This window comes from Giraffa tippelskirchi, chromosome 10, assembly GCF_054371585.1.
Source record: "Giraffa tippelskirchi isolate mGirTip1 chromosome 10, T2T-mGirTip1v1.2.pri, whole genome shotgun sequence".
In the NCBI taxonomy this organism is placed as follows: domain Eukaryota; kingdom Metazoa; phylum Chordata; class Mammalia; order Artiodactyla; family Giraffidae; genus Giraffa; species Giraffa tippelskirchi.
The window spans coordinates 77736440-77764362 of record NC_137284.1 but is presented as its reverse complement, the minus strand read 5'-3'; the positions used below and the strand labels follow the sequence as shown (position 1 = coordinate 77764362).

General features: G+C 39.9%; 1 protein-coding gene across 3 annotated transcripts in view; it reads left to right on the top strand.

The window, feature by feature from the left end:
* Positions 1-27923, top strand: part of RAPGEF5 (Rap guanine nucleotide exchange factor 5) — a 235495-nt gene that overhangs the window by 189240 nt on the left and 18332 nt on the right. For all 3 annotated transcript variants that reach the window (XM_081536402.1, XM_081536404.1, XM_081536403.1), the window contains exons 13-22: positions 1853-1997; positions 3195-3292; positions 5024-5054; positions 6011-6089; positions 8451-8600; positions 12272-12369; positions 15043-15165; positions 17241-17419; positions 23413-23503; positions 26960-27010. In XM_081536402.1, the coding sequence (XP_081392528.1) occupies positions 1853-1997; positions 3195-3292; positions 5024-5054; positions 6011-6089; positions 8451-8600; positions 12272-12369; positions 15043-15165; positions 17241-17419; positions 23413-23503; positions 26960-27010 (1045 nt within the window). The remainder of the gene's footprint in view (positions 1-1852; positions 1998-3194; positions 3293-5023; positions 5055-6010; positions 6090-8450; positions 8601-12271; positions 12370-15042; positions 15166-17240; positions 17420-23412; positions 23504-26959; positions 27011-27923) is intronic.

Below are 27923 nucleotides of genomic sequence, written 5' to 3'. Positions count from 1 at the left end.
GCTGGTTGGATCTCCTTTCAGTCCAAGGGACTCTTAAGAGTCTTCTCCAACACCACAGTTCAAAAGCATCAATTCTTTGGTGCTCAGCTTTCTTTAGAGTCCAACTCTCACATCCATACATGACAAATGGAAAAACCATAGCTTTGACTAGACAGACCTTTGTTGGCAAAGTAATGTCTGCTTTTTAATAAGCTGTCTAGGTTGGTCTTAACTTTTCTTCCAAGGAGCAAGTGTCTTTTAATTTCATGGCTGCAGTCACCATCTGCAGTGATTTTGAAGCGCAAAGAAATAAAATCTGTCACCGTTTCCATTGTTTCCCCATCTATTTGCCATGAAGTGATGGGGCTGGATGCCATGATCTTATATATAGTATTCCACTGTGTATACATGCCACATCTTTTTATCCATTCAGTCCTTGATGTACTTTTGTAGGTTGGGGAGACAGTGACTGAATTATGTTTTAAAATAGCTGCAAAGGGGACCTCTCTGCTGATCCAGTGGCTAAGACTCTGCATTCCCAATGCAGGGGGCCAGGTTCGATCCCTAGTCGGGGAACTAGTTGCTACATGCTGCAGTTAAGACCCAAATAAATACTTCTTTTAATTGAGCAGATTATAAAAAATGTTACAAAGTCTGATACAGAATTTATCCCTGTTTTGCTATTTTATATCAGCATTAAAGAATATGGAATCCTGTCCAGTAACCCTAAAGCCTACCTGTCTTTGGTGTCACAGCATTTTCTGTTTCTACTTAATTTTTTAAAATGTCCAAGATACTCAGAAATGATAATTTGGGAGGCAAAAACACTAGCATGTTTTGGAAGTGCCAAGCTTCTGTCTTATTCCTAAGGTTTTAAGTATGTTGTCTTTGACGTTGTTATTTTTATTTAATTTTAACAGCATAGTTAACACATTGTTATTGTATACAAATTGGGGAATGCTTGTAAGTATAATAAAAATAATTCATGTTCTCTGAAATCTCATTACTTTAAGAAGCCACTGTTAACTATCAGTATATATCTTTCCAGGCAACGACCATGTAAATAAACATAGTTAATAGAAATGGATGATCCTGACATATTCTTTTCTTCTTTGCTTTCCTAATTAACAGTATATTGTGGATGCCCTGTGTCAGCAAATAGAGTGCTGGACCATCAGCCTTATGGCTACAAAAGAGCCCTTTAAATGGATATGCAGTAATTTATTTAACTGTCTTCAGTGGTTGAAGCCTTTAAGTTACTCCTATTTAATATTTTTTATTCCAGAGAAAATGTAAATTAGAAGCCCTTTTTACTTACATTTGTACACTTATCCATTTCTTTTTTTTATTTTTCATGTAAATTCCTAGGGGTGGACAGTTGAATTATACCACAAATTATGCTCCAGAAATCCATGCTCATTTGGCACTACTTTAGAATGTAAATTTCTGAGGATCAAAGTGTATGTGTCCTACTTCTGATGTCATCTTGATGGAAATAGTGTCCACCTATGTAGTGAGGCCAGATCTCTTGAAGTCACCTTTGTGATTAATGACCCACCTGGTATCTCTTCAAGGTGGCATTAACCTGCACTGCTTGTGGGACTGTATGATACATTTGTCAGTTTGATCATCTAGTCCTTATCCCCATGGCCTGCCACCAAGTGTACGTCAATCATTTGCCTGGGTTTCCGTTTGCTTTTTTCAGTGCACACCTGTTACTTTGCCTACACATGTTCTTTTCTTCCGGCATATACAGATACTTGGAGACTTTTTTCAAAAATGTGCTTGAACATATTTTGTGAAAACAAAAATAAATGGATCTCTTCACATTTTTACTTGCAACAATGCAGTATTCTTTCTTAACTATTTGCACCTATTCTGCTAAGAAGTATCAAGGCAAAGAAGAAAATTCAGATGTTCCTTGTCGGAAACGGAAGGTCTTGCATCTTGTTTCCCAGTGGATTGCTCTGTACAAAGACTGGTTACATGAAGATGAACATTCAAAAATGTTTTTAAAGGTAATGTAAAACTTCCAGTTATTCAGTTGCTCTTTGATGCTGAATGACTGATTTTATTTTTAGTTGTACATTTCAGTAATCTCATTCGTACGTTACAGTCATCTAACTTGTTTGTAATGTTGAAGTTATGATTCAAAGTACTTGTTTGTTTTGACTTCTGAAGCCAAATATTATTTACATAGTTAGAAATTTTTAACTTTAAATAATTCTATGTGAATAAATGTAGAAGGCAAGTTTTCAAGTGACTCGTTTAAGGTTATTTATTTTACATGTCATGAGAATTTTGATTGCAAACAAAATAATTAAGGAAGGTTAAATAAAACATACTTTAAAATTTGATACTGCCTAATATATTGAGATGTATTATATATTTAAACTAACCAGTCCCATATCTACAATAGTGGGCTAAAACATTATTTTTATCATATAAGAACTATATTGAGAATGTATACATTATGAAACTTTTTCAAGACCTGGTATATTTTGAGACGTTAAAACAATCATAACTTATAAAATTGATGCTAAACCTAGATTTACATTTTAAATTAGGTAAGCTGATAATGTGTTTCTAATCATGAGTAGGCTGCAGTGTCTTTTCAACACAGATGATTCTCTGGAGACAGTTTGTAGACAGCTGGACTCTTTTGGCCACCAAAAGCATGTTAGCTATGCAGGTCAACACAGAGAAGGGGTATAGTGGAATCCGTGTGGGGAAGAGTTCTATTTCAGAATAGGCAAGTGTCTAAATTGACTTGGTCTTCATGAAAGAAATCACTTTGGTTTCAAAATTCAAATATCTTTTAGACATCCAGTTAAAAACTGGTTTAAACCAAGTCTTTGACTAAACTACTGTTACTTTCAAAACAACTGGTTAGTTTAATTCAGTAGATTTCTTTTTCCCTCCCAAATGATTATGTGACTATTATTTCTAAAAATATATTGTAGAACAGGCCTGGGAATTTTGAGTAGCTCCTACCCATAGCCTCTAAGGGCTGCCAGAGAGCCACACAGTTGAGCAAGGGACTCTGAGGTGGAACCCCCACTCAGGAGCTCTTTGGTACCTGGTTTAACCCCTTGCATTGTTCTGGATTCCACTTATCTCTCTGATCAGGTTACCCACTGTATGAGTCTTAATCCTTTCAAAATAGACACCAGACCAATTCAGCTGCCATTTTCTGCCCCCCCACCCCACCCCAGACCATATACAGGAATGTGCTGGATGATGTCTATGAATACCCAATACTTGAAAAAGAACTGAAAGAATTTCAAAAGATACTTGGAATGCACCGTCGTCAGTAAGTATTTCATTTTCCTCATCACAGATAGTAAGAGAAAGCAGACATATGACAGAATTGGAGGTGTCTCAGAAATATCATTTTGAACATTTCAGATCTGGGATTTATCTTGATTCATTAGGCTTTCAAGTACTAAATATGTATTTTGTTTTTATATCTCAAGATGAGTGAACACTAAATCAAGCTTATTGGCTATTTTTTTAAAAACCCTGTTCAATATGATAGGAACCAACTGAGCCATGACAGTCTGGGTCCATAAGAACAATTATTTAATAAATTATTTTTTATTTTTATAAGTTTAAATATTTAACTTGTCATTTCAGGGGTTCATAGCTATCTCTAATGGGATAGGAAAAAAAGTTTTATAAACAAGTCCCAGCAAACCATGGCACATGTTTAAAGTTCATTTTATGGATTCCCCGAGGTATCTTTATCAATTTAGAAAAATTGAAGGGAAGCACTTACTCTGTGACTTTTGTCATGTCCAGGTATCTCTGAGGTATCTATGATTAGTCTTTCAAATTGTTAATACCTAATTTTACTCTGATTTACCACTAACTGTTCTTCACAATTTTGGTAAATGAAAACATTGAGTCATTATTCAGTTTTCAGATATACCTACAAAGTTAATCTGAAGGGAAATATTGTTCTCTGATTTGCAATGTAGTTTCTACTTTTTAAACATAAAACACATCTGTGTCAAGTTGTGACAAACTTAGATTTCAGCAGTCACAAATGGCGCTTCTCATAGAAAATGTTAATTCAAGCCTTTCACATCGTCAGTTAGAGACTTAGCATTTAGTAAAGGAAGATCCTGTGCAGTGAAGGCTATGTAAGTAGTTTTAGGGTGTAAACAAATCGTGTGTACACCTTTGTCCCAGTCATGAAAATCACACATTTAGAAGTTCAAAAATGAGCTACAGGGTGTTAATAATGAATGTTATGAATTTTGGTGGTCTTTTTTTATCATCTCAGTCTACACTGTAAAAAATTTCTATCGCCTAAGACTAATATGAAAATATGAACAAGCAAATGAAGCAAAAATGAAAAAGAAACATTTATATCAAAATAATACCCTACTTGGAAATTGATCTGTGCTGTAAGGCAGGTCTTACAATTGGGAAAATTTAATTCTGGTTTAATAAAATTTAAATACATTAAATACGTTAATGTAATTTAATACATTCCACTTGAAAACTTACATAAAAATGAGAAATAATAGATTTAAGTGAGAACATGATCTAAGTCATGATTCTTGCCTCTTTGGTATGAGATAATGAAATATCTTTTAGATGCTGGAATATGATTTGAGCTGGGGACCTGCTGAAGGCCCCCCCGAGTCCTACCACACATCATAGCATCCTGGAAAAGAGCAGCCTTGGCTGGCTTATTTAGCTGTCTGAAGAACAGTAATTTCACTTAAGATCTAGTGAAATGTGAATAAACTTAGAATTTCTGTGGACTGAGTAAATCCAGTTATTTTCTCAATGCTCACTTTCTGTGAGTAAAAAGCAAAGTATACCTATTGAATAAATAGCTTCTTTTCTTCCTGGTTCACTTGAAATCCTGATGTCAAGTGTATTTTACATAGTAAATGAATGAATACTGTGCATTTTACCTTTTTGAAAAGCGAAAATCTCCGCACGATGCCTGAAAAGTAGTGTCTGTTGAGAGTGGCTACATTTTTCTGGGCTTGAGACAAAGACTGACCTCTTGTTGTTTCCCTTTCAGCACTGTAGATGAATACTCACCACAAAGGAAGGTGAGGCTGACCCTTCTCTCTGAAACTGGGTGATCTGAGTTAGGGACCTTGCCTTGCCCCACTTGGCATTTCTTCATAGTTAACATGAACGCTGCCCCCACCCAAGTGGGGTCAGGCACGGAGCTGGGGGCTGCAGCTTGTCTCCCTACTCCTGCCTCACTTAGCTTTCCCTGTGCTGGTGTGGATCCAGTTTCAGCCAGGTGCCCTTGACTTTATGACATTTCTGCATTTTTTGTGGTGCATTTTGGAATCCTGGAGTTTTCCCAGTGTCCCTTGAATGACATAAACTTGATTGTTAATCATTGATGTAAAAATAGAAAGTCATCTATGCAAGACTTTTTTGCCTGCAAGAGTAAGAAAGTCTTGTAAGAAAAAGGTTTGCACTCTTCAAGCCAACCGAGAGAGAGAGATGGTAGCTGGGATGAATGTGTTTCCTGTTCAGCTTCAGGGGGGAAATGCAAAATGACACGTCAGGCACAAGTTTTGTAGGAGCCGATATGTCAGGTGATGGATAATCATAATGAATTATGTACCTGTCTCCCTTAAGCAAATCGCTGCTCTACAGCAGAAGTATGAAACTATCTCGAAGTGGCCTTATCCAAAAGTAAGGATGTTGGGGTGGGGAAACCATATCTTTCTCAGGAGAAGCAGCTGTGGACTTTTGTAGTGGCCAGAGGTTAAAAATCACACCTGTATTCTTCAGCATGTTGTGAAGAATCAATTTGAGGGCTTTGTCCCTGCCACTGACCTTGGCCAAGGTCTGTCCTGTTGCTCAGACTCTCCACCTCCACTAGTATTAACTGAGGCAACTCCCAGTTTATTCCTCTAAGATTAGACGGATGGATTTCATATTCAAAAAAAATTGGCACACTCTTTTGGAACATGTTGCAAACAGCTGTGGTTTTCCAAAGGGCAGCAATACATTCGTTCATTGTTCTTGTTCTCCCTTCTTGCAGAATAAAGCCCTTTTCCACCAATTCAGTCTTAAGGAGAACTGGCTCCAGCACAGAGGAACTGTGACAGAAACTGAGGAAAGTGAGTATGATTTGAACAAGGGTTGGGGGCAGGTGGAGGACTTTAACACAACAACAAAACTTTAACACCTCCGCCTGGCGGTAACTGTTTCCAGCTGCCACACCCCCACCACAACAAGCACGTTAGCATCCACAATGAAAGTTTTTCTTCTCTTGCCGTGGTATAGTTTTGTTCATCATTGAGTACTGTCCCCGAAGCCAGGACATCTTTACTTTGGGAAGTAAGGGAAGGAGACTATGCAGAGTCCACTGCATCCTTGGGGAGAGGTGCAGAGGACTGGAAAGGCACCATCAGCTGCCTTCTCCCCTGTTGTCGGTCCGTTGCCTGTGACTCACTGGAAAGTCCGCTGAAAGCACTGTTCAGGGCTTGGAGTGAGTCAGTCCTTGAGATTTAGAGGAGAAAATCTTGCAGGGAATAATGAAAGGAAGGATGTGCGATAGAAACCCCTCCCGGGCAAGGCCATGCCTGGCATTACCACACATGCAGGGCGTCCTCAGTCAGTGTTCGTGCCAAAAGGGCTCGTGACATCCCACCCCCCTCCACCCCTGCCATCCGAAGAGGGCTCCTAGGTCAGGGCAGGGGTAGCACCTTTGCAGCACACTGACAGTGCTGACGTGCTTTTCTGCTTTACTGTTTTGTAGCAGAATAGGAAATGGTTTCCTCCTGTTAGGGTAAAGGTTGAGTCAAGTGCAGAGCTGGGAAATAGCCGTTCAAATGTCCATGCTATTATGACTGGAGACTTTCTCTTTAAACTCGCCTGCCCCAACAGTGCCAAAATTCTAAGTATAGACATTGAATATTTGCTCAACTTCTTGAACCCTTGAGCACCCAAATGTCACAGATTCCTCTTCCATTCCATCCTTTGTGTATAACGAGCTGCTCGTGAGGGCGCTTGTTGGGTCACATCATCTGTACCAAGTGGAGGAACAGAAAACCTCACCTCCTCCTCTCTCAGTTGCTAACCTTCCTTTCCCGTTTGTCTTACGGTTAGCTGTTTAATTTTCCATGCTGAGTTTCAAAGGGTTATTTCAAGATGCTTCAGACTGTTTTTGTCCATCATTTTACTAAGCACAATGTAAACTTTCCTCACATTTAGCATTTTGTAGACTGCATCTTTGCCTTGCTCCAAAACTCCTTCTTTCTATGGAAGGAAAAAAGCCTTTTGTCTTTCACAAGTCCGTTGACAACACATAAAACAGCTGTTTGTTGGATGCTAGAGTTTTAATGACACACTCTACCAAACCTAAAACAAAATATTGTCAGTGCCTCTGTCAAAGTGTGTTTACTTTGAGGTCTATACTAGTAAACCCATAGTTTGTCTTTTGCTTCATTTGCGTTTCTGTGAAAACATTCCTGGGTTTATTTTTGTGGTGCCATTTAAATTGCATATGAAATTTCTGTAGGAGCTACACTCTACTTCTTTTCTTCAATCTAGAAAAGAAGAATACCTAAGTATATTATTGTCCTATCTTTTCTAAAGAAGCTAGTGTTTTATACATTCACAATGGCTCATATAAGAGGCAAATAACATGTCAGTTATTTCCATCGCTATTAAGGCAGCTTCCGCTGTCAAATCATAAAGGAATACTTTTCCTGGGCCTGTTCACCATGATAGTGATAATGCCCTTGTAATAATGAGTAGTACCACAGACAAAAAAAAGGAAATTAAAAAGACTGGAAATGTGACTTCCGTTTGAAAATTAAGCTCACTACCACCTTGACATAGGCAGGGGGTGGAGATTATTTCTTAAAAGATCAAGAAGACTTGAAGCCAAAAACCATAGCAAGCAACAGGTTTTTAGATAAAGCTTCAGTTCAGTTCAGTTGCTCAGTCGTGTCCCACTCTGCCACCCCATGGACTGCAGCACGCCAGCTTATGCGACTTCAAATAAGAAAACATGGTGGTCTTTACTGAGCCACTGGGACTGCCGAGAGGAGAAGTGTAAAGTGAAAATATATGAGTTAGACATTTTTGGAGGCTGCTTTGAGAGGTCTCAGTAACCCTCCTGGGAGGGTCTGTAAGGTCCAGTCCATGTTGCACAGACTATACTGGGTTGTGATGGGGCTGCCTCCTACTGCAAGCACACACAGCAAGCGTGGGCATGACGTAGGGCTCTCATTACGCTCTGGGATGCCCAAGGACCACTACAGCTGGCTCACCTGCTTTATAATGTCTCCATCTCATGTGTGTGTAAGTACAGGGCTCCGTTCTCATACCTTCGGGTGCCCGTGTGCACCTGTAAATCTAGCTGGGTCTGTCCTGTACTAAAGAGCGTAGTGTGGTGGGTGCCTTGATTTGGAAAGGTCTGTACCTTGTGGCCACAGTTCTCTGTTTACTCACAATTCTTTCACCTCATGTAGTTTTTTGCCACGTGTACATTACGGAGCACTCCTACGTCAGCGTGAAGGCCACTGTTTCCAGTACAGCCCAAGAGATCCTGAGGATTGTGGCAGAAAAGATCCAACATGCGGAAGAGGATCTGGCTTTGGTAGCCGTCACCTTCTCTGGGGGTAAGTTATATTCTGTCTTTGAATATTTAATCATTCACTGGCTTGCCTCCAAAGGGAGAGAGTTGACATTTTTATGGAGTAAACGTGCAGTGCGTCCCTTCTGGGTCCGCAGCTGGGTGATCACCCTAACAATGAGAAGCCTCCTACCAGAGATGTTTCCATGACAACAGTTGGGTACCATTGGATACTGAATTCCCTCCCCAAGAACCTAACAGAGAGGCGTGCCAGTGTTTTGAAATGTATTATGAAGCTTTACATAGTTTGTACTCTAGATAAGCCTTCTGTTTTCATGTTTAAATTAACTTGGGAAATTGCTAAAGGATGAAATTACTTTTGGAAGCAAAAAGAAAGACAGCCTTGAACTAGTCATTTCACTGGCTGACAAGTTAATACTTAAAGACTCCCTATCGAAGGAAACAAACACTGTACAATAAGCCAAAAGCTCATGGGCAGTGTTCTTTCAGGTAGACATGGGGAGTGAGCTCTGGTTATAGTCTCCTGTTGGGCCTTATTTATCCTCCGAGAATGGTTTATTGTGTGTTTTGAATAAGATCACACAGATTACAAGCTGACACTATTGATCTTGTGACCTGAACAGAACCCTACGCTTCCACTGGAGCCTGTCAGATTTCTGTGTCGCTGGCCTCCATTTTTGCCTTACGATCTTTATTTAATATCTCATTAACCCTGAGGAAAACACAAAGAAAATGACTGAGCCTCAGCAGTTGAAAAATGGGAGGACAGCGTAAACTAATCAACCAGAGATGATGTGGGGGGGGGGAGCAGATAAAGGGCATTTCTGTTTACCTTTTGTTATCACTCTAGAGTCGGGAGAAGATCAGAATGTACTTGATGTTAAAGCATTATGTGAGGGAACACTGTCTCTTCCGCTTTGTTACTCAGAGGCAGATAAAATGGCCCTACAAGCTAATCGTTGACATAGTCAAACAAATACAGCCCATCTCCCCAGTCCCAGTGCTCCTTTCCTTCCTCTCCCTGGCCGTCATGCCTCCTAGCAAAACATTCTCTAAAGGAAAAGAGCAAATGTTTCAGAAACATATGGACTTACATGAATTTTAAGGGAGTTCAGAGAGTAGTTGAATGTCTAATAAAATATATTAGGAAATACTCCAGATAATACGATATTTGTATATTAATTTTAAGTGACCAAAGATATTAAATGATTCTAGACAACAGTAAACTTCATCAAAATGAACATTTGCCTCTCAAGGCAGTACTGTTACAGAAAGTAATCATTGGGTCCCCGTGCAGACAAAAGGTGCTGGAGAAGGAACGACCCTGAGAGGGCCTGGTGGCGCAGTGGAGACCCACCCCCTTTGGAAGCTGACCCAGTGTCGGCCCAGGGCCACACATGCGTCTGGGAATTAATGAATGGCTCTTTCACTACCCACTATCTTATTTGATGGCTGTGAAATACCATTTTTACACTTTATTAAATTAGATTCATCTGACCTTCTGATGTGCATATACTCATAGCTAATCATCACTAGCAATACAAGCTTATCTCTTGAATTACCTCACAGATTTGGAAATATGCCATCATTTTTCATCAATTAGTAGTTTTGTCTGTTAAGAACCTTTCTGCCTGCAGTTTCATATCCCCCAAACAATAATGTTCTTATGAAGGAAAAAAAAGCCAACAGAACCTAATGTATTCCTTGCTCTAGTTACATAATTTTTAATAAATAATGTTTTCAATGCTGTCTCAAAATGAAATGACAATGAGATCTACTGTTATTTTCTCTTTCTCAAAAGAAAATACATATTGGCCATGTTGTCGGTTTCTCTGAAAGGACTAATACTGTTGTTCTCACAGCTTTTAGTAGGTTTCTAGCTTGTTGTGCCCAGGGGAAGTATATGTATGTAGTAAGCAGAAACCTACCCAGTTACTCAGAACTTAAAATTCTGTCACTTTTCATTGTTTATGGCATAGTGACAAACCTGACAGTAAGAAAAATAGTTCTTAGCAAATGGAAAAATGGCTGTCAGAAAACCATGCCATTTTATTTCATAGCAAATGCAGAATGGTTCTTATAAATTCATATCTAAGGTATTTATGAATATACAGAGGGTTGCAAGAAGCTGTAGCTTAAACAAGGAGGGAGAATATAGAAGAATGTCAGAGCCCGGCCATGTGGGACCATTTACAGCAGATGTCAACAGCCTGACATGACAGTACTACTGATCTTTGCAATGCTGGGCGGTAAAGAATGTATTTGAGTATCATGTTTGCCCTCTATATCAAGCGGAAATAAATGTTCAAAACAAAATCTGGTGTTTGAATTGATTATGTTATCTAGAAAAAGAGATGTGATGTATTGATTTTCCAACCATGCTAGATAAATAAAGGTCTACCTTAGGGGACACTGATTGTGTTACAGTGGAATAAACTTGAATATCACTTTGGTCAGTTCCCCTCTGTGTTTTGCAGGTGAGAGGAGGACATTTTTCTTTGAGAAGCATATTGTGTTATGAGTCCAGTTATGGTAGAAAAATGGCCAAAGGATAGGAACAATAGGTAAATAAAATAGAAGAATAGATGAAAAATATTCACTTTACTAGTTGTCAAGAAATATAAAATATACCAATAATCTATTTTTGATTTTAGCACATCAGTAAACTTATTCAAAGTAATGATGAGTATTGGTAGACGTAAGAATTAGAAAGCAGTTTGGCAGCTTGTATCAAAACCTTTACAGATATTCATTCCCTTTGACCTAGTAATTCTACTGCTGAGAATCTGTCTTAAGAAAATCATCTATAAGGAGCCAAAGATTTATGCAGAAGGATGTTGACTTCAGCGATATATGTTATAGCTGCTGTAATAATAGATCCCATTTATCAAATCCTTGTTATATGTCAGGCCCCTTGCTGGTATCTTGCACGTATCTCGCTATCTAATTTATATGACAAAAAAAATTGGAAACCATTAAATGTTCAACAATAGAAGAAAGATTAAGTGATGGTGTAATTGACTGTTATATAACCAATTACACATGGCATATATAAATAATTTTGACAAGTGGGTAAGTACTTACAATAAAATCACAATATTAAACCACATAAGGAATTATTACAAATATATATGTATCTATGATTATTAATGTATACATATGAATAGCTGTGACTATATGTACATGTGTGTACATAGGTATTTGTATAAAGATGAGGACAGAGATATGCCCAACTGTTACCAGTATTACTGTATGGTTACAGTTTTCTTTTCTTTCTATTTTTGTTGGCCCTGCTTCATGGCAAGTGTGATCTTAGTTCCCCAACCAGGGATCAAATCCCCATAGTGCACCCTGCAGTGGAAGCACAGAGTCTTAACCACTAGGCTGTCAGGGACATCTTCATGTGGTTACTTCAAAGATATGAAATGAAGAGTGATTTTTACCTTCTTCCCCAAGCTGTTCTGTGTAAAAAATGACTAAATATTATAAGAATGAATCCTAAGAGGGTACCTCTTCGTGGATAATGAGCTTTGATTATCTGGTGTCATTGTATAGCATATGCAGAACTGAATTACATCTACTTCACATCCCATTTACTTTTAAGTATTTTTCTTTGGCAGATTTCACTCTTTAGCAGTACTGTGAATGCATACTAGCTCTTCTTGTGTTTTTAATTATTCTTTTCTGTAAATAAAGAAAAGCATGAGCTTCAGCCAAACAACTTGGCCATCTCCAAATCCCTTGATGCCTCTGGTCGGATATATGTTTACCGGAAAGACCTGGCTGACACTTTGGTGAGTTACCTTTAACCTTGTGCTTGAAGCACACAGGCACAAATGTCAGACTGAGAACATGTATTTGTGTGTTTTAAAATGAATGTTAGAAAAATACATCAAGCTGTTTCCTCCTGTAGCCAACAGTACACTTGTCAAACAACGCTGTTTGCTGATCAAAGGCAGGTGTGTCTTTAGGAACTGTAAACCCTTTGCACTGTTTCTCTCTAAGCCTCTCTGAAACAAGGAATTTGAGAGGTGGGACACTTTCTCCAACAGAATCTTAATTCCATTTCTTCTTTCCTGGTGGATATATGGAGATCAGGCTGAGGAATCCATCCTGTGTTCATTTAAAGGGAAAGAGATTCTGTTCTTCTGCCCCCCGGGTGCCCTTTGAGCGTGCCATTCCCTTGAAGAGAAGGTACATGATCAGCATTCCCTGTGTAAATGGGCAACATCAGATGCCACTAAAGAGTAAGCATATGAAGAAATGGAGAAACCCCCACTGTATGTTATTTTCAGTTTTAAGTTTAAGAACCTTTATACTTAACTAGATGATTTGTTGTTGTTGTTCCTAAAAACCTCGGTCTTGTGGTTGCTTTCTGGATGGTAGAATCAGGCCTCAGAGCTATCACTCATAAAAAGTGGGCTCTACCAGATCATGATCATATCATCCTGAGTCAGGATCCTGGTCTGTGCCATGCGGTCATCACAGGAATCGGTCTTTCCAGCTAGGCTCCTTTTTTGTATATAATGGACGAGTCTGTATACCATGTAGGTTAACCAACAATGCTTATGATAAAAATATCTCATGTAAAATTATCTACAAGATCTCAAGTTGCCATGATAACATTAGTCACCCCCCACCTCTTAAAGGAGGAGGATCTGACATGCAGGTTATGGTGGGCTCCTGGTGATGGAGGCACCCTAGTTCTCTCCCATTGTCCCACCCTTCCACGCCCAGCCACACACAGACATTTCCTGTGGTTCCCTCACATGTGAGTTCCCAGAGCACTTCTGCAGCAGTCCAGGGCTTCGGAATAGCAGAGGGCAGGCCTGGGGCAGGTCTTGAGGGATAAATAGGTGCTGTGAGTTGAGCCAGATGCCACCCTGCATGTGAATGCTTTCCCCACCTAAAATTTCCCCATTGGAATCACAATTCTGGTAGTTTTGGCTCCAAAATTCTCCATTGAAACGAAGCATTGTAAGGGAAGACTAGCAGGGGAAACCACTCATATCCCCTGTGCTTGGGCATGGATCAGTCTTCTTGGAAAGCAAGAATCATAGCCCTGAATGAATGGAATAGAGAAATAGAAAGTGTTTCCTGGAGAGGGCAGTGGACTACCTTGAATAAGCAGAGGGCAGGGGCAGCGTAAGGGCACATTTAGGGAGAAAGTAGGAGGGATAAAAAGCCGAGTGAAAATGTCCTTACAGCTCCGAATTCGTAAGCAGCGATCGTGGCTCTGTGAACGTCTGCAGTGTAGCCTGGCATCTGCATGGTCCGCATCTAGCCAGACAGGGCCCTGAGAAACCTGGGCTTTCCCCGCCTCAGCACCTCAGTGTCTGCACATACATCATTCGTTCCGCCCTTACTGAGCTCCACCCTGTACCCATGCTGGAGGTACAGGGACAGTTTGTACCTAGACCTACTCTGAAGGGAATCAAGTCTGTGGAATAGCTTGTGGAGATCTTTTGTCATGTTTTCAATTAGGAAACCTTTTCATAAATATAAAAATTCAAAAATGCTAATAATTTATTTTGCAGTTCAAAAAATAAAGACTAATATTTGGATTCTGAAATATTCCCTTTACTCTTCTATGGCATTTATTTTTAAAAAGTCGTTTTCTTTTTTTTTCCAAGACATTAACTGTTTTAACCTCATTAACTGTTCAAGTCAAATGAGAGAATTTATTACCTTAATTTAAAAAATCAGATGTTTTGAAAAGATGCCAAAGAATTTTTAATAAATTTAACAGTGATGGCAGATTTAAAATTGTGGTGGCATTTAATAATTTTATGTCAGATTTTAAAGAAATACTATTATTACCAAACTCTTCATACCCATTTGTCTAGGGAAAGCAATTGATAATTTAAAATAATCATACACCATGGGGTATAAATGAATTAACTTTTATTTTTCATTTCCTGTTAATTTTTTTTTTTTTTTTTTTTGCTTTCCACGGGCATTTTAGTAAAATTTGTAAATGCATGTCTGGGATGAGACTCATTAAACATATTTCCTGTTAAAGCCATGTCTGTCTTTATTGAAGTGCACTGTGACATTTCTTTTGTTTGTTTTTATCCTAACCCTGCTGGCACATTAATTCTTACCAGAAACCAAAGTGACTTCAGGGCTTTTGCTTTCATTATGCTGTCTGCTGGGGCAGTGTTTTATAATCAGATTTGTGCATGCACGTGTGTGTGTGTGCGCGCGCGTGCGTGTGCATGCTTGCCTGTTGGGAAGGGAGGGACAACTCAGTGAAGTATCATTGATCACATTCTACAGCTTCTGAGGCTGTTTCCTGAATTGGCTGTAACTCACTGAAGGTGAACAGACCAGGGAAACTATTAAGTGTACTCAGACAAGATTGTTTTTCTAATGTGGGCTTCTAGTGCCTTTCTGTGGCCAGCCAATTCAGTGCCAACCATCTGGGAATTTACCGAGGATTCTTTTGCTTCTGTTGGTCGCTTTAGAATCCATTTGCGGAAAATGAGGAATCACAGCAAAGGTCCATCAGGATTTTGGGAATGAACACTTGGGATCTTGCTCTGGAATTAATGAATTTTGATTGGAGCCTTTTCAATTCAATTCACGAGGTAAGTAAGGGGGGAAGTGATCAAATAAATGCTAGTGCCATTTTAACTAGGAATTCTTCTTGAAGAATATTTGTGTGTGATTAGGTTTTAAGAAGATCCACTTTCTGGTTGATATAGTTATGCTTTGAGATACCGTGGGCCACAAAGATACTTGGGGACTTTAAATATATTGAAAGACTGATCCAAACCTAGGAAAATTAGAACACATGATCATGCTTTATTTGCACCTAATACAATTGGATATTTGTGTAATGTATAAATATGCTATATTTTTTATGTTTGAAAATGTGTATTCATATATATGTGTGTGTATATGTATGTATATGTATATATGCATATGTATATACACATATACATATGAAGGTTGAATGGGGTTGAAGAGGTGTTTTACGTTTGATACCGTTGATACTGACATTTTAATTTTTCCATGGCTTTATAGTACTTATATAAAAATCACATTTATGTGTGTTCCTACATGCACACACACACTTTCCTAAGAACATTCTATACATTTAGACTATGCTGCAGGACTTCAAGCACTCTCTCGGACATTTTGAGATGTATTTCAAATTTTTATGTCCATCAACCTCTGCCTTGAGGACAGCTTAAACATTTATAAAGCATGAGATGAGGGGCAGAATGCTACTGACAGTTGATGAATAAATGTAGCCAGTGGAAAGGCTCACAGGAATCAGTAGATGAAAAATGAGGTAGACTATGTTGCATTTGCTTTGCCGGGTAGTGAAATGTTTCATTACAAAAAGGCCTTTCCTGCTGAAGAAGGAACTCATGCCTGATTAAGGGACCCCCAAGGTTCTCTTTAATTTTGGAGCACCTTTTAAACATCCTCATATTTTCTCGCGGAAAACATTCCAACATAATGATCTGAATTTGAGCAAGTAGTAAACTCATTAAAGCTAAATGACTTGTGACTTTGGAAGTGTTGGTAGAGTGGGATGTGTCCCTGCTTATGTGCTTATGCAGAGGGAGGATGTGAGTTTCTTGTGTAAAACACACACACACACACACACACACACACACACACACAGCTTTCTGGTTAGAAACAAATCTTTTCCGTTGCTTGCATATGATTGGTCTAGTCACTAGGTACTGTCAGTTTTGTACCTTATTCTTATCTTTCTATGATTTGACAGTGTCTTATTTCAGTGATTCTCAAAGAGCAGGTACCCAGACCAGCATCATCAGTATACCCAGGAATTTAGTAGAAATGCAGCTTTTTGGCCAGACCACAGACCTGCTGACTCAGAACATTTGGGGGTGGGGGTTGGGGCACAGCAGTCTGTGCTTTAACAGACCTCCAGGTGATTCAGATTGACACTGAAATGTGAAAACCCTTGTCTAGAGAATCTAATTGTGAGGGTCTAATGTACATCTGAACAGATGATGTCATTTGCGCTTGAAGTTGCGTATAGAACAAGTTTGGGAAGTTTGGATTTGATTCAGCCTGTGATGTAAAAGTGTCTTAGGTTTTCATGAAAAGCATCGTCTTTGCATTCTAAAAAAGTACATTTATGTAAGTCTTTTATGTGAACATCATTTCATGAGGCATTTCTGAAAGTCAACATGAATTGTCTTGAATTTAATATGTTGTTATTTGTTATATCTAACATATTATGACAGTGGCTATCTGAAATAGTTCTTAAAAACCTATTTGCAGGGCAGGAATAGAGACACATATAGAGAACAGACTTGTGGACACAGTGAGGGAAGGAGAGGGTGGTACGAATTAAGAGAGTAGCATTGAAACATATACATTACCATGTGTAAAACAGATAGCTAATGGGAAGTTGCTATATAACACAGGGAGCTCAGCTCAGTGCTCTGTGACAACCTAGAGGGATGGGATGGGGTGGGGGATGGGGGGAGGTTCAAGAGGGAGGGGACATAGGTACACTTATGGCTGATTCGCACTGTTGTATGGCAGAAACACAATACAACATCATAAAGCAATTATCCTCCAGTTAAAAATGAATTTTAAAAAATGGATTGTATTTTGTATCAACTTGACCCTGTGCTGTAACAGTAAATGCTGGCATGAATACATTGTCTTTCAGCAAGAGCTGATCTACTTCACATTCAGCAGACAAGGAAGCGGGGCGCACACAGTGAACTTGAGCCTGCTGCTCCAGAGATGCAATGAGGTCCAGCTCTGGGTGGCCACGGAGATTCTGCTCTGCAGCCCACTGGGCAAGCGAGTGCAGCTGGTGAAAAAATTCATCAAAATTGCCGCTCAGTGAGTGTCTAGTGGTAAAAAAAGCAATTCTGCTCCTCTCCTTGAGAGGGAATCTGTTTTTCACCTATGATGGGATGGGATGGGATGTGAAGAGATGGGATACAAAAGGGTAATAGTGAGTTAAGTGACCAAATGATTGGAAAGGTCTGTTCTGAATATTTCTGTCTTCACCTTTGAGATATTTATATCTTAAAGTAAATGTCAGAATACCAGACCATAGCTCTCTGTGCTGAAGGAAAAATCAAGCAGCGCACACGTGCCCCATTGTGCAGCTAAATTACACGGTGGCCAGGTGAGTTACAGTAGGTTAGGAAAATGGGGAGAGATGATGAGAGGGGGTGAGAACCGTCAGATGCGTTTCAAGGTTCTGCTCCTGACTCCTTGATGCCCAGAGTATGAACTTTCATTGATTAAACTTACTTTTGTATATAGAATTCCTTCACTGGGCTGTGTTAGCTTCCAGAGGACAGGGGCCATTTCCAATCAAACATGCAACCTGGGGTACCTGGTACTGAAGTTGGTAAATAGCAGTGACTCAGTAGTTGGTTGGATGACATTTTAGTAACTTCTTGGGAGCTTCTGTTAAAATACCAGATTAATGTCTTGAGACCACTCTTGGGACAGCTTTCCAACACAAACAGGCAACAGGAGTCCAGATCTTTCCCAGATTTTTCTCCTTTGTTTTTCAAAGTAGTTTTTATATCAAACAGTTTTTGGGTACATGTCACTGTGATATATTTAGGAAATCTGTATTGATCACTCATTATGTTTGCACATCTGTGCAGGGTATTATGGGGGAATCAGATTGCAGCTCCACCCAGTGCCTGCCTTTGAGAACTTTGCGATGTGCTGGGCAGGGGAATACTTTCTATAACTCCAAATGCTCATTTGCAAAATAGAACCCAATGGTGCCCTACCATGAGGTGAAGTTCTTTCAGGGGCTTTAGAGAATGGGAAGCTTCTATGCCAAGGATATGGGAAAGGAGGATTAGAAAAACATTGGGAAAAAGTAGCATTCTGAATTCTAGGTAAAAATTCAGGAGTACACTCTCCATGGAGTTCAAACTCAAAAGAGCGAAGCAGAGAAGTTGATGGGAGGCAGAGAGCATATGGTCAGGAAAAGGAACCTCGTCCAGTTTGGCCTGAGTGGAAGGTATTTATGAGGAAGCTGTGGAAGACCAAGCTTAAAGGGAAGATGGGGCCAAATTGTAAAAGATGTTGAATCTCAGGTTGAAGAGTTTGGACTGAATTGAAAGGCACCGGGATTCTTTATATGCCTAAATCTTAGACTACTTTTATAATGAATGCTCCTTTTTTTTTTAATTCGGTCAGTACATTTTTTTATAATGTCCTATGAACTTCCTAAAGATGAGGCTCTTTGTGGTCCAGAACATTCTTATAAAAGCCAACTACTTGGTGAAATGGGACACTAATATCCCAAGGAGTAAAATGGCACCATGTAGCTTAGTTCCCAGTGTAAGATCATAGCTGTCCTCAGGGAAATGAAGTATGTATATTCACATCTTCTCCATATGGCCCCATGCTCTTGAATTATTTGCTGTGCTGGCCTCTATTCCTGGCCCATAGAACAGAATTCCAAGAGAAACATAAAGTTAAATTCTTCATAATCACACTGGTACAGATAGCCCAGGGAAAACAGTTAATTTCCATGATCATGCAGTGTCTTCCCTGCCTAAGGCATCCTATTTGCATATTCATGTTTCCTTCCTTCTTACCAATCCCATCCCCCACCTCTGTGGATTGAGTGGATTTTATTTCTTCAGACAAAGGAGTGTTTGCTGAACTGAAATGTTTTAGTGTCAGTCTGTTCTTACCTTGCAATGAATGAACCTTGGTGAAAGAGGACTCCAGATGGGAATGGTGACCCATATTTGTGCTGTATCAATTTGTCTTATAGAGAAGTAAGTCATCCCTATATTCATTTTTTTTCTTTTTACATTCAGATATTTATTGTTTGTGGATTTTTTTAAGTATGACTGAAAAATCGGAACCAGGAAAATTGTTTATATGGAGATAAAAGATAAAAAGATGAGAATTACATCTAAAGATTTTGTGTAGCTAAATGATTTTTGAATATAAAAGAGGATAGTGTACTTTTAATAGTAAATAATAATAAAATGATTTGCCCCCAGGGTCTTTTCAACTCCAACAAATGCTATCTGAAAGTTTTGCTGTATACTGTGCATTTGAGTGTTGGGCAGTGTATGAAAACATCTAGTTGGAAATGACAGAACCAGTGGGGCTCCCATCATGCGCTGCGGTGGGAGGATGGGGAGAAAGGGAGAGCATCCAGTTGAGATGCTTCTGGCACAGGAATGGGGCTGTTCTCACTGACCACAGGGCCCTCAGCAGAGGCTCCCAGCATCATCACATGAAGAGATGGAGCTGACTCGAGTCTGCCTTGGCTGGCATGAGCTTGCCAGGGTGAGATGAGACAGGAGGGGTGAAATGAGGGAAGAAAGGGCAGAAGAAAAGCAGAGTTGCAGTATTGATACCTTTAGGCTCCTTTATTTCTTAGAAACAGATGGACTTTTAAACCATAGGCCAGGAAAGTGTCCTGTTTGTTTATTCATGGATAATACCAAGCAGGCTCCACCTGGGAGAACATTGACAGAAACCAGATGAAGGACCAGTCAGACTGAATATCAAGTCTTCGTGCCTACCAGGGAACTATAGGCAGAGTCCAAAGTTGGACAGAAAGACTATGAAAGGGACAGACCATGCCCACTGCAGACCCAGCAGTGAGGGGCTTGCAGGGCTGTGTTCATCCAGTTATTTTGGACCGTAGGTGTATAGGCAACAGTGCGTTCCCAGGTTCCCCTATTAAGGAGGCTGAAATTTCCAAAATGCTCCTGGTGGGTGACCCCCACTGCCTTGATGCCCAGGTGCAGCTGTCCTGGGAATTGTCCAGTCCACAAAACTGTCTCCAGGAGCAGACAGGTTTAGGCGGGACAGTCAGGGCATAGCCAGCTCTATACATACCACTTCAGAGCCCCAAATAATTTCCTGGTCCTGAACTCAGGAACCCTGCTCCCGTACACACACCTGTGCCGCTGGAAATTGGTATAGTTTTCGGAAACAGAAGTTATTAATGTGTTCAAGAATCTTAAAGTCATGATTGCTTTGATCAATCATGTAATGACTTGAAGTATAACTTAATTTAAAAAATCAGACAATAAAAAGTTTTATATGCAAAAGATATTTATTGTAGCATTTTGTATTGAATTGTGTTGAATTGAAAATAATTTAAATGTCAGCAATAAGGGAATAAATTTAAAAAATTATTTAAATATGTTTTTGATGAAGTGTTCTATAGCTGTTAATGATAACAGTCAAGAATCCACAATATATAGCAGTGTACACCTGAAAAAGCAGGATACAGAGTTGTATATACACTGTTCCCAAATTCCATTTGAGCCATTGGTGGAGATGTCATGGAAGAAATGACATCTGAGGACAGCTCAGTCAATACACATTAGGTACTTTTTATTGCTGCTAAGCACTTTCATATTTTTTTAATATTTAATTAGGATAATTTTTTAATTTCAAAAACTTGCCTCAGAGAAGTTGTTTTCTAATTCATCCCAGACTAAGGAGTGTTTGGGATAGCTAACCTGGAAGCCCACCCTCCCTCTGCTGGATCAAACCCCCTTGGCTGGCTTTGAAAATTAGTGGAGTTTTGACCAATTAAGTTGAAGGGCAAGATTGACATTCTACAGAGCGATTAGAGCTTGACACGGCCTTGTTTTGCATTATATTCCTTTTTTTCCTCAAATGAGAAATATGGGACAGTGACCTCATAATATATGCCATACTTTAAATATATAAGTATATGCATAACATAGTAGCTACTTTGTTGAGAGAAAAGGAAATAATGTCTAAATGTAATAGGAGGGGAGCTTAGACCTATGAGATAAGAGAGACTTGTCAAAGAAAGAAAGGCAACATACAGATTAAAGAGACAGGACCCAGGAGCTGTTATAATGAAAGTCTGGGATCTATAAAGAAACATGAGCATAAGAGCTTTCAGTTGAAATTGTAAACACATCCAAAACAGATTTTTAAAAAGAAGAAATCTTGAAGTGTCCAGAGGGTATCAAGAGCACACATCTTTGGAGAAATGTCTGTTTAGGTCTTATGTCCACTTTTTGATTGGGTTGTTTGGTTTTCTGGTGTTGAGCTGCTTGTATATTTTGGAAATTAATTCTTTGTCAGCTGCTTTGTTTGCTGTTATTTTTTCCCATTCTGAAGGTTATCTTTTCACCTTACAGTTTTCTTCATTGTACTAAAGCTTTGAAGTTTAATTAGGTCCCATTTGTTTATTTTTGTATTTATTTCCATTTCTCTAGGAGGTGAGTCATAGAGGATCTTGCTATGATTTATGTCAGAGAGTGTTTTGGCTGTGTTTTCCTCTAGGAGTTTTATAGTTTCTGCTGTGATGTTTTAAGTCTTTAATCCACTTTCAGTTTATTTTTACATATGGCATTAAAAAGTGTTCTAATTTCATTCTTTTACACATAGTTGACCAGTTTTCCCAGCACCACTTGTTGAAGACACTATTTTCTTCATTATATATATTTTGCCCCCTTTGTCAAAGATAAAGTGCCCATAGGTGTGTGGATTTACCTCTGCACTTTACATCTTGTTCCATTGGTCTAGATTTGTTTTTGTGCCAGTACCATACTTCTTGATGACTGTAGCTGTATAGTATAGTCTGAAATCAAGAAGGTTGATTTCTCCAGTTCCATTCTTCTTTCTCAAGGTTGCTTTGGCTAACCCTCTTACACTGTTGGTGGGAATGCAAACTGATACAACCATGATGGATAAGAGTATGGAGATTCCCTAAAAAACTAAGAATAAAACTACCATGCATGCTTAATCACTCAGTCATGTCTGACTCTTGTAACCCCATAAACTGTAGCCTGTCAGGCTCCTCCGTCCATGGGATTCTCCAGGCAAGAATCCTGGAATGGGTTGTTCCTTCTCTAGGGGATCTTCCCGACCCAGGAATCAAACCTGCATTTCCCGCACTGCAGGCAGACTCTTCACCAGCTGAGCTATGAGGAAAGCCCTAAATGATCTAGTAATCCCACTACTGGACATATACCCTGAGGAAACCAGAATTGAAAAAGATACATGTGCCCTGATGTTCATTGCAACACTAGTTACAATATCTAGGACATGGAAGCAACCTAGGTGTCCATCAGCAGATGAATGAATAAGGAAGTGTGGTACATATATACAGTGGAATATTATGCAGCTATACAAGGGACCACATTTGAGTCAGTTCTGATGAGATGGATGAATCTGGAGCCTATTATACAGAGTGAAGTAAGTTAGAAAGAGAAAGACACATATTGTATATTAATGCATATATATGAAATCTAGAAAGATAGTACCGATGACCCTACATGCAGGGCATCAAAGGAGACACAGACATAAGGAACAGACTTTTGGACACAGTGGAAGAAGGAGAGGGTGAGATGATTTGAGAGAATAGCACTGAAACATATAATTTACCATGTATAAAATAGATAGCCAGTAGGAGTTTGGTGTATGATGCAGGGCACCCAAAGCCAGTGCTCTGTGACAGCCTTGAGGGATGGGGTGAGGAGGGATGTGGGAGGGGGAATTCAGGAGGAAGGGGACACATGTATGCCTGTGGCAGATTCATGTTGATGTATGGCAGAGGCCGTTGCAATGTTGTAATTACCCTCCAACTAAATAAATTAATTTAAAAAAAAAAGCACAGATCTTTTCCTAAAGGCAATGGTGAGTGGAAGTATTTGAATTTGTTTTTGTTCGGCAGATACCACTCCTCTCTCAGGGACACAAAGGTCATGGAGCAGAGTTCAGCCCCGCCCTAGAGGTTGAACCCTGTGGCTTAGGAGAGTCTTGGCAGCTTTATCTTTTGTGCTCATCTGGCAAAAGGATGTTGCCTAACAGTGCCTTCTGTTTTCTTTAATCCATAGCTGCAAAGCCCAGAGAAACCTGAATTCCTTCTTTGCTATTGTGATGGGTCTCAACACAGCTTCTGTGAGCCGGCTGTCTCAGACCTGGGAGGTGAGCCTTGGGGGTCCGTGGGAAGGAGGGAGTGGGTGGGAGAGGACAAATAACACTGAATGGGAAATGTTCCACCAAAAAGTCCTTATTTAAAGTAAATTGATTTAAATGGTTTAAATGAGAAAAGCACCACTAGAGAAAAATGTTATAAATTAGTGTCTCAAGTCCTTAAGAACTGTTTTTCTTCTTAAACTTTTTATATTGTATTGGGGTATAGCTGATTAACAAACAATGTTGTGATAGTTTCAGGTAAGCAATGAAGGGACTCAGTTATACATATACATGTATCCATTCTCCTCCAAACTCCCCTCCCATCCAGGCTGCCGCAAAACATTGAGCAGAGTTCTATATGCTATAGATTATTGGTTATCCATTTTAGCTTATGATTGGTTGCCGGGGGGTGGAGTGGGGGGGATAGTTTGGGAGTTTGAGATAGGCATGTACACACTGCTATATTTAAAAGGCATTAGGAACTATTTTGATCAAGTGGTCTTCAAAATGGTTCTATAATATATATGAAAGAAACAAAAATTGAAAAATGCTTCCTAACTTGAATTAGTTTTCTGTTTTTCTCCCATGATGGCATGGTTACAGTTCCATGTTGGTCCTTTCAAAAGCTCCCTGTTTGTCCAGAGGCAGATTTGCTGAGATGCTTATGAATTTAAGCTACCAGACCTCTCACTTGCAGGACCCCTGGCAGTATGTTCACGTGGATGGTGGATATCTTTGCAAAATTTACGAAAGTAGTTTTATATTCTTTTTTTTATTAAAAAAGAGGGGGCCCACAAAATGTTAAATGTTCCAGGTCTCCCAAATCCTGGTTCTGCCTGTCACTGTTGTATGATCAAGGACATTGGGTTCTCAGGGGGAGAAGCCCACTCGAGCTGATGACTTCAGTGTCTCTAGGCCTGGAAAATGATCACACTGGCCTAAGTAGGCAATAGAGGAAAAGAAATTGGTTTGAGGAACTAGAAGAGAGGTCAGCAATCATCAGGAGTAAAGGGCCAGATAGTGAATATTTTCAGCATGTTGTCTCCATTGCCATGACTCAAGTTTCCTGTTGGAGTGCAAGAGCAGCCATGGTTAGTCTGTAAATAGTGAGCATGGCCATGCTCCAATAAAACTTTATTTACAAAAGCAAAGGGACAGGCGTGCTCTGAAACATGGACTCTGAGGGTCTATGTGGGAAAAACGGAGATGGGGGTGTCCCTGAATGTTGCCAGACACAGATGTAGGGCCCTCTGCCTCTGCTATGGCCCCTTCACCTCTTTCTCTGGGCCTTTGTTTCTTTCTCTCTCTGTTCCCTACTGACTGCCCACCTCACTTCCTGCACCATTTCTCTTCTTCATCCTCCCTCTGTAACTGTCCAGTCCTCGCCCTTACGGATCCAGCCTGCCCAGGGCTTCCTCTGGGTCCCTCAGCCTCTCCTCACCTGCCCTGCACTCTTCACGGTCCCCGGTTCACACTCCTGCAAGAGAGAAGCTGATGGGCAACTAGTGTGTTTCCTACATTAGATCTCAACAACAGGCTGTGGGCAACTTTGGGGTTCACTTTCTCTGCATCAGGGGCCACATTCTGGTGGAATGCGCTGTGGTGACCCAGGGGTTAGGGTCAGCGCTCCTTAAAGGAGTTCAAAAGAAAAGCCATGAAAGGCCTGCAGCTCTGGTGATGCACGCAAGCAGATGCCCTTCACAAGACTCAAGGAGGTGGGCAAGGAATGCTACAGTTGATCAGAGCATGGGGAGGACAAATGGCTAGCAAGGGTCCTGGGAGGAGGGTGGAATTTTAAGCCACACCAGAAGAAAGCAAACATTGAGAAGAGAAGAAGTCAATTAAAAATTCATATGACGTGCATTTTATGTATGTGGTGACTGCCTGCCATGTGTGGGGCTCTGCATCAGTGCTGAGACAGACTGCAGACCAGGTTAACACCAGGGTCTGCCATGGTCACGGAGCTCTCCAGCTCGTTCTGGGTGGGCCCCAGCAGAGCAGCGGAGGGACTGTGCTGTCTTGCTATGGCTGAGAAGCTGTGACTGGCAAGGCCTTGGAGGTTGAGTTGGGAGTTGCTGGGGCCGTTGGAGTTGGCCTCCCCTCAGTGTCTCTAGGCCTGGAAAATGATCACCCTGGCCTAAGTAGTTAATAGAGGAAAAGAATTCAGCTTGAGGAACTAGAAGAGAGGTCAGCAATCATTTGGGGTAAAGGGCCAGATAGTGAATATTTTTTTTGGCATGTGGTTTCCATTGTCATGACTCAAGTCTCCTATTGAAATGCAAGCTATGGTTAGTCTGTAAATGATGAGCATGGCCATGCTCCAATAAAACTTTATTTACAAAAACAAAGGGTCAGATTTGGTCCATGGCTGACCCCTTGAGTAAATCAGTTTGGCCCTAGATGCGTTGAGTTTGACGTGCAACTGAGAATATCCAAAAGACTAAGGTATGCAGCTCAGAAGCATAGTTGCAGGTGTCTGCATTTTATCTTTTTATATTTAATTTATCATCCATTTATTAATATATATGTGTTGGTATATGTAACAGTAGTTTCCAAACAGGTTGAATAACCTGTGTTGTCAAGTCCATTTTCAGAATTATCAAATTGATATTTAAAAGTGTAGTTATTGTAGGGGTTTACCTCATTGTTTTGGAAACAGAAAATCCCACACATTTTCTAGAACACTCGTAAGTGTCAATTTCTGGAATTTGCTGAGCACCAACTGTGGACTGTACGTTTCCTATGAGCAGTCTCCATTTCAATCAGAGAACGTGAAGACTGGCTGCAGTCACACAGCTAGAAAGAGGGCAGAGTCAGAATTCAAACTCTGACTGACTACTGAGACATCTGGCTTTCCACTTCACCATATTAAAGGCAGGCTGGAAAATCCCAGGCCCTTCTTCCTTAGGCCCAAATTCTTATTTGGGAGGATGGTGTCTGTTTCCATCCCCTGTCAGTCTTCATCCCACTGTTCACATGGGTCATCTTTCCAGTTTGGTGATTTTACCCACTAAAGTACAGGCTTCATCATTGAGGGTTTTCGTGGCCTTCCACTATTTAAACGTCTGCTGTGAAACATAATTATATCATTTATACAAAAAATATCAGTCAACATTATTATTTCCTACTCAAACAAGACCATTTAAGAAGGTGAAAGCGTTTGTCAAGGGTAGGATACAGAACTGAAATCCAAGCTTTCATTAAAAGATCACCAGTGTGTGGAATGTCTTGAGTTGGATTCCTGAATCCTGTGGCTGCTATTCATTTTAAACTGTCCTTAGCAACATTCCCAAGGAACGTCACATTAAGGAAGAAAATTGCATAATGAGAAGCAATCAGGGTAGAACCAGTTGATAGAGGGATTTATGTTCAGAAATGTGAAGTATATAGTGCAACTTAATGAACATTCCCCTCAAAATAACTGACTTCTTTTGACCTTTTCTTTTTCTGTTTGTTTGTTTTTAGAAAATCCCTGGGAAGTTTAAGAAACTTTTCTCTGAACTTGAAAGTTTAACAGTAAGTAGTTGAGCATAGTGGACTTAGTCTTCAAACTGATAGCTAGCCTCAGATTTCTTTTTTTTTTAAATAAATTTATTTATTTTAGTTGGGGGCTAATTACTTTACAATCTTGTAGTGGTTTTTGCCATACATTGACATGAATCAGCCATGGGTTTACATGTGTTCCCCATCCTGGACCCCCCTCCCACCTCCCTCTCCATCCCATCCCTCTGGGTCATCCCATTGCCCCAGCCCTGAGCATTTGTCTCATGCATCGCACCTGGAATGGTGTTTCACATATGATAATATACATGTTTCAATGCTATTGTCCCGGAATGTCCCACCCTCACCTTCTCCTTCTCCAGATTTCTTCCTAGATTTCAGTGGTCAATATCTCCACTCTGCCATGTCAGGCAGCTTAGACTAGTGCACCTGAATATGAACAGGTAGCTCTGCTTCTTAATGGAGTGAAGCAGGGCAACGGTTACTGCTGCTTCCTCTCCACGGAAAAAGGTAGCGGCGAGAATGGTCCTTTTGGTATGATATTGAGAAGGCAGATTTTTCAGTACAGTCCATTTCAAAGCCTATGAAATTAGCTAGTATAAATTTACTGTGCATTTCTTATGCATTATTCTTTTTTTCTTTTTACCATTTCTCCTTTTTATCATTTCTTATATCTTTGAGATGCAAAATGTGCAGTTTCTTTTCAGAACTCAATAAAAATGTTCTTTTGTTTTCTCTGCATTATCTGTGCATTATGAGGGCAGTTTTTCTTTGTGGTGTGCCTAACAAAAGACTTTGGGGTTACCTCATGATAGAAATTATGGAGAGGAAACTGTACTTAAGGAACCTATTGGAGGGAAAATAATAGGGCAATCAAAAGGTGCCTCTCTTCTGCAGTCATTTCCCATTATTGTCAACCGGTACTTGA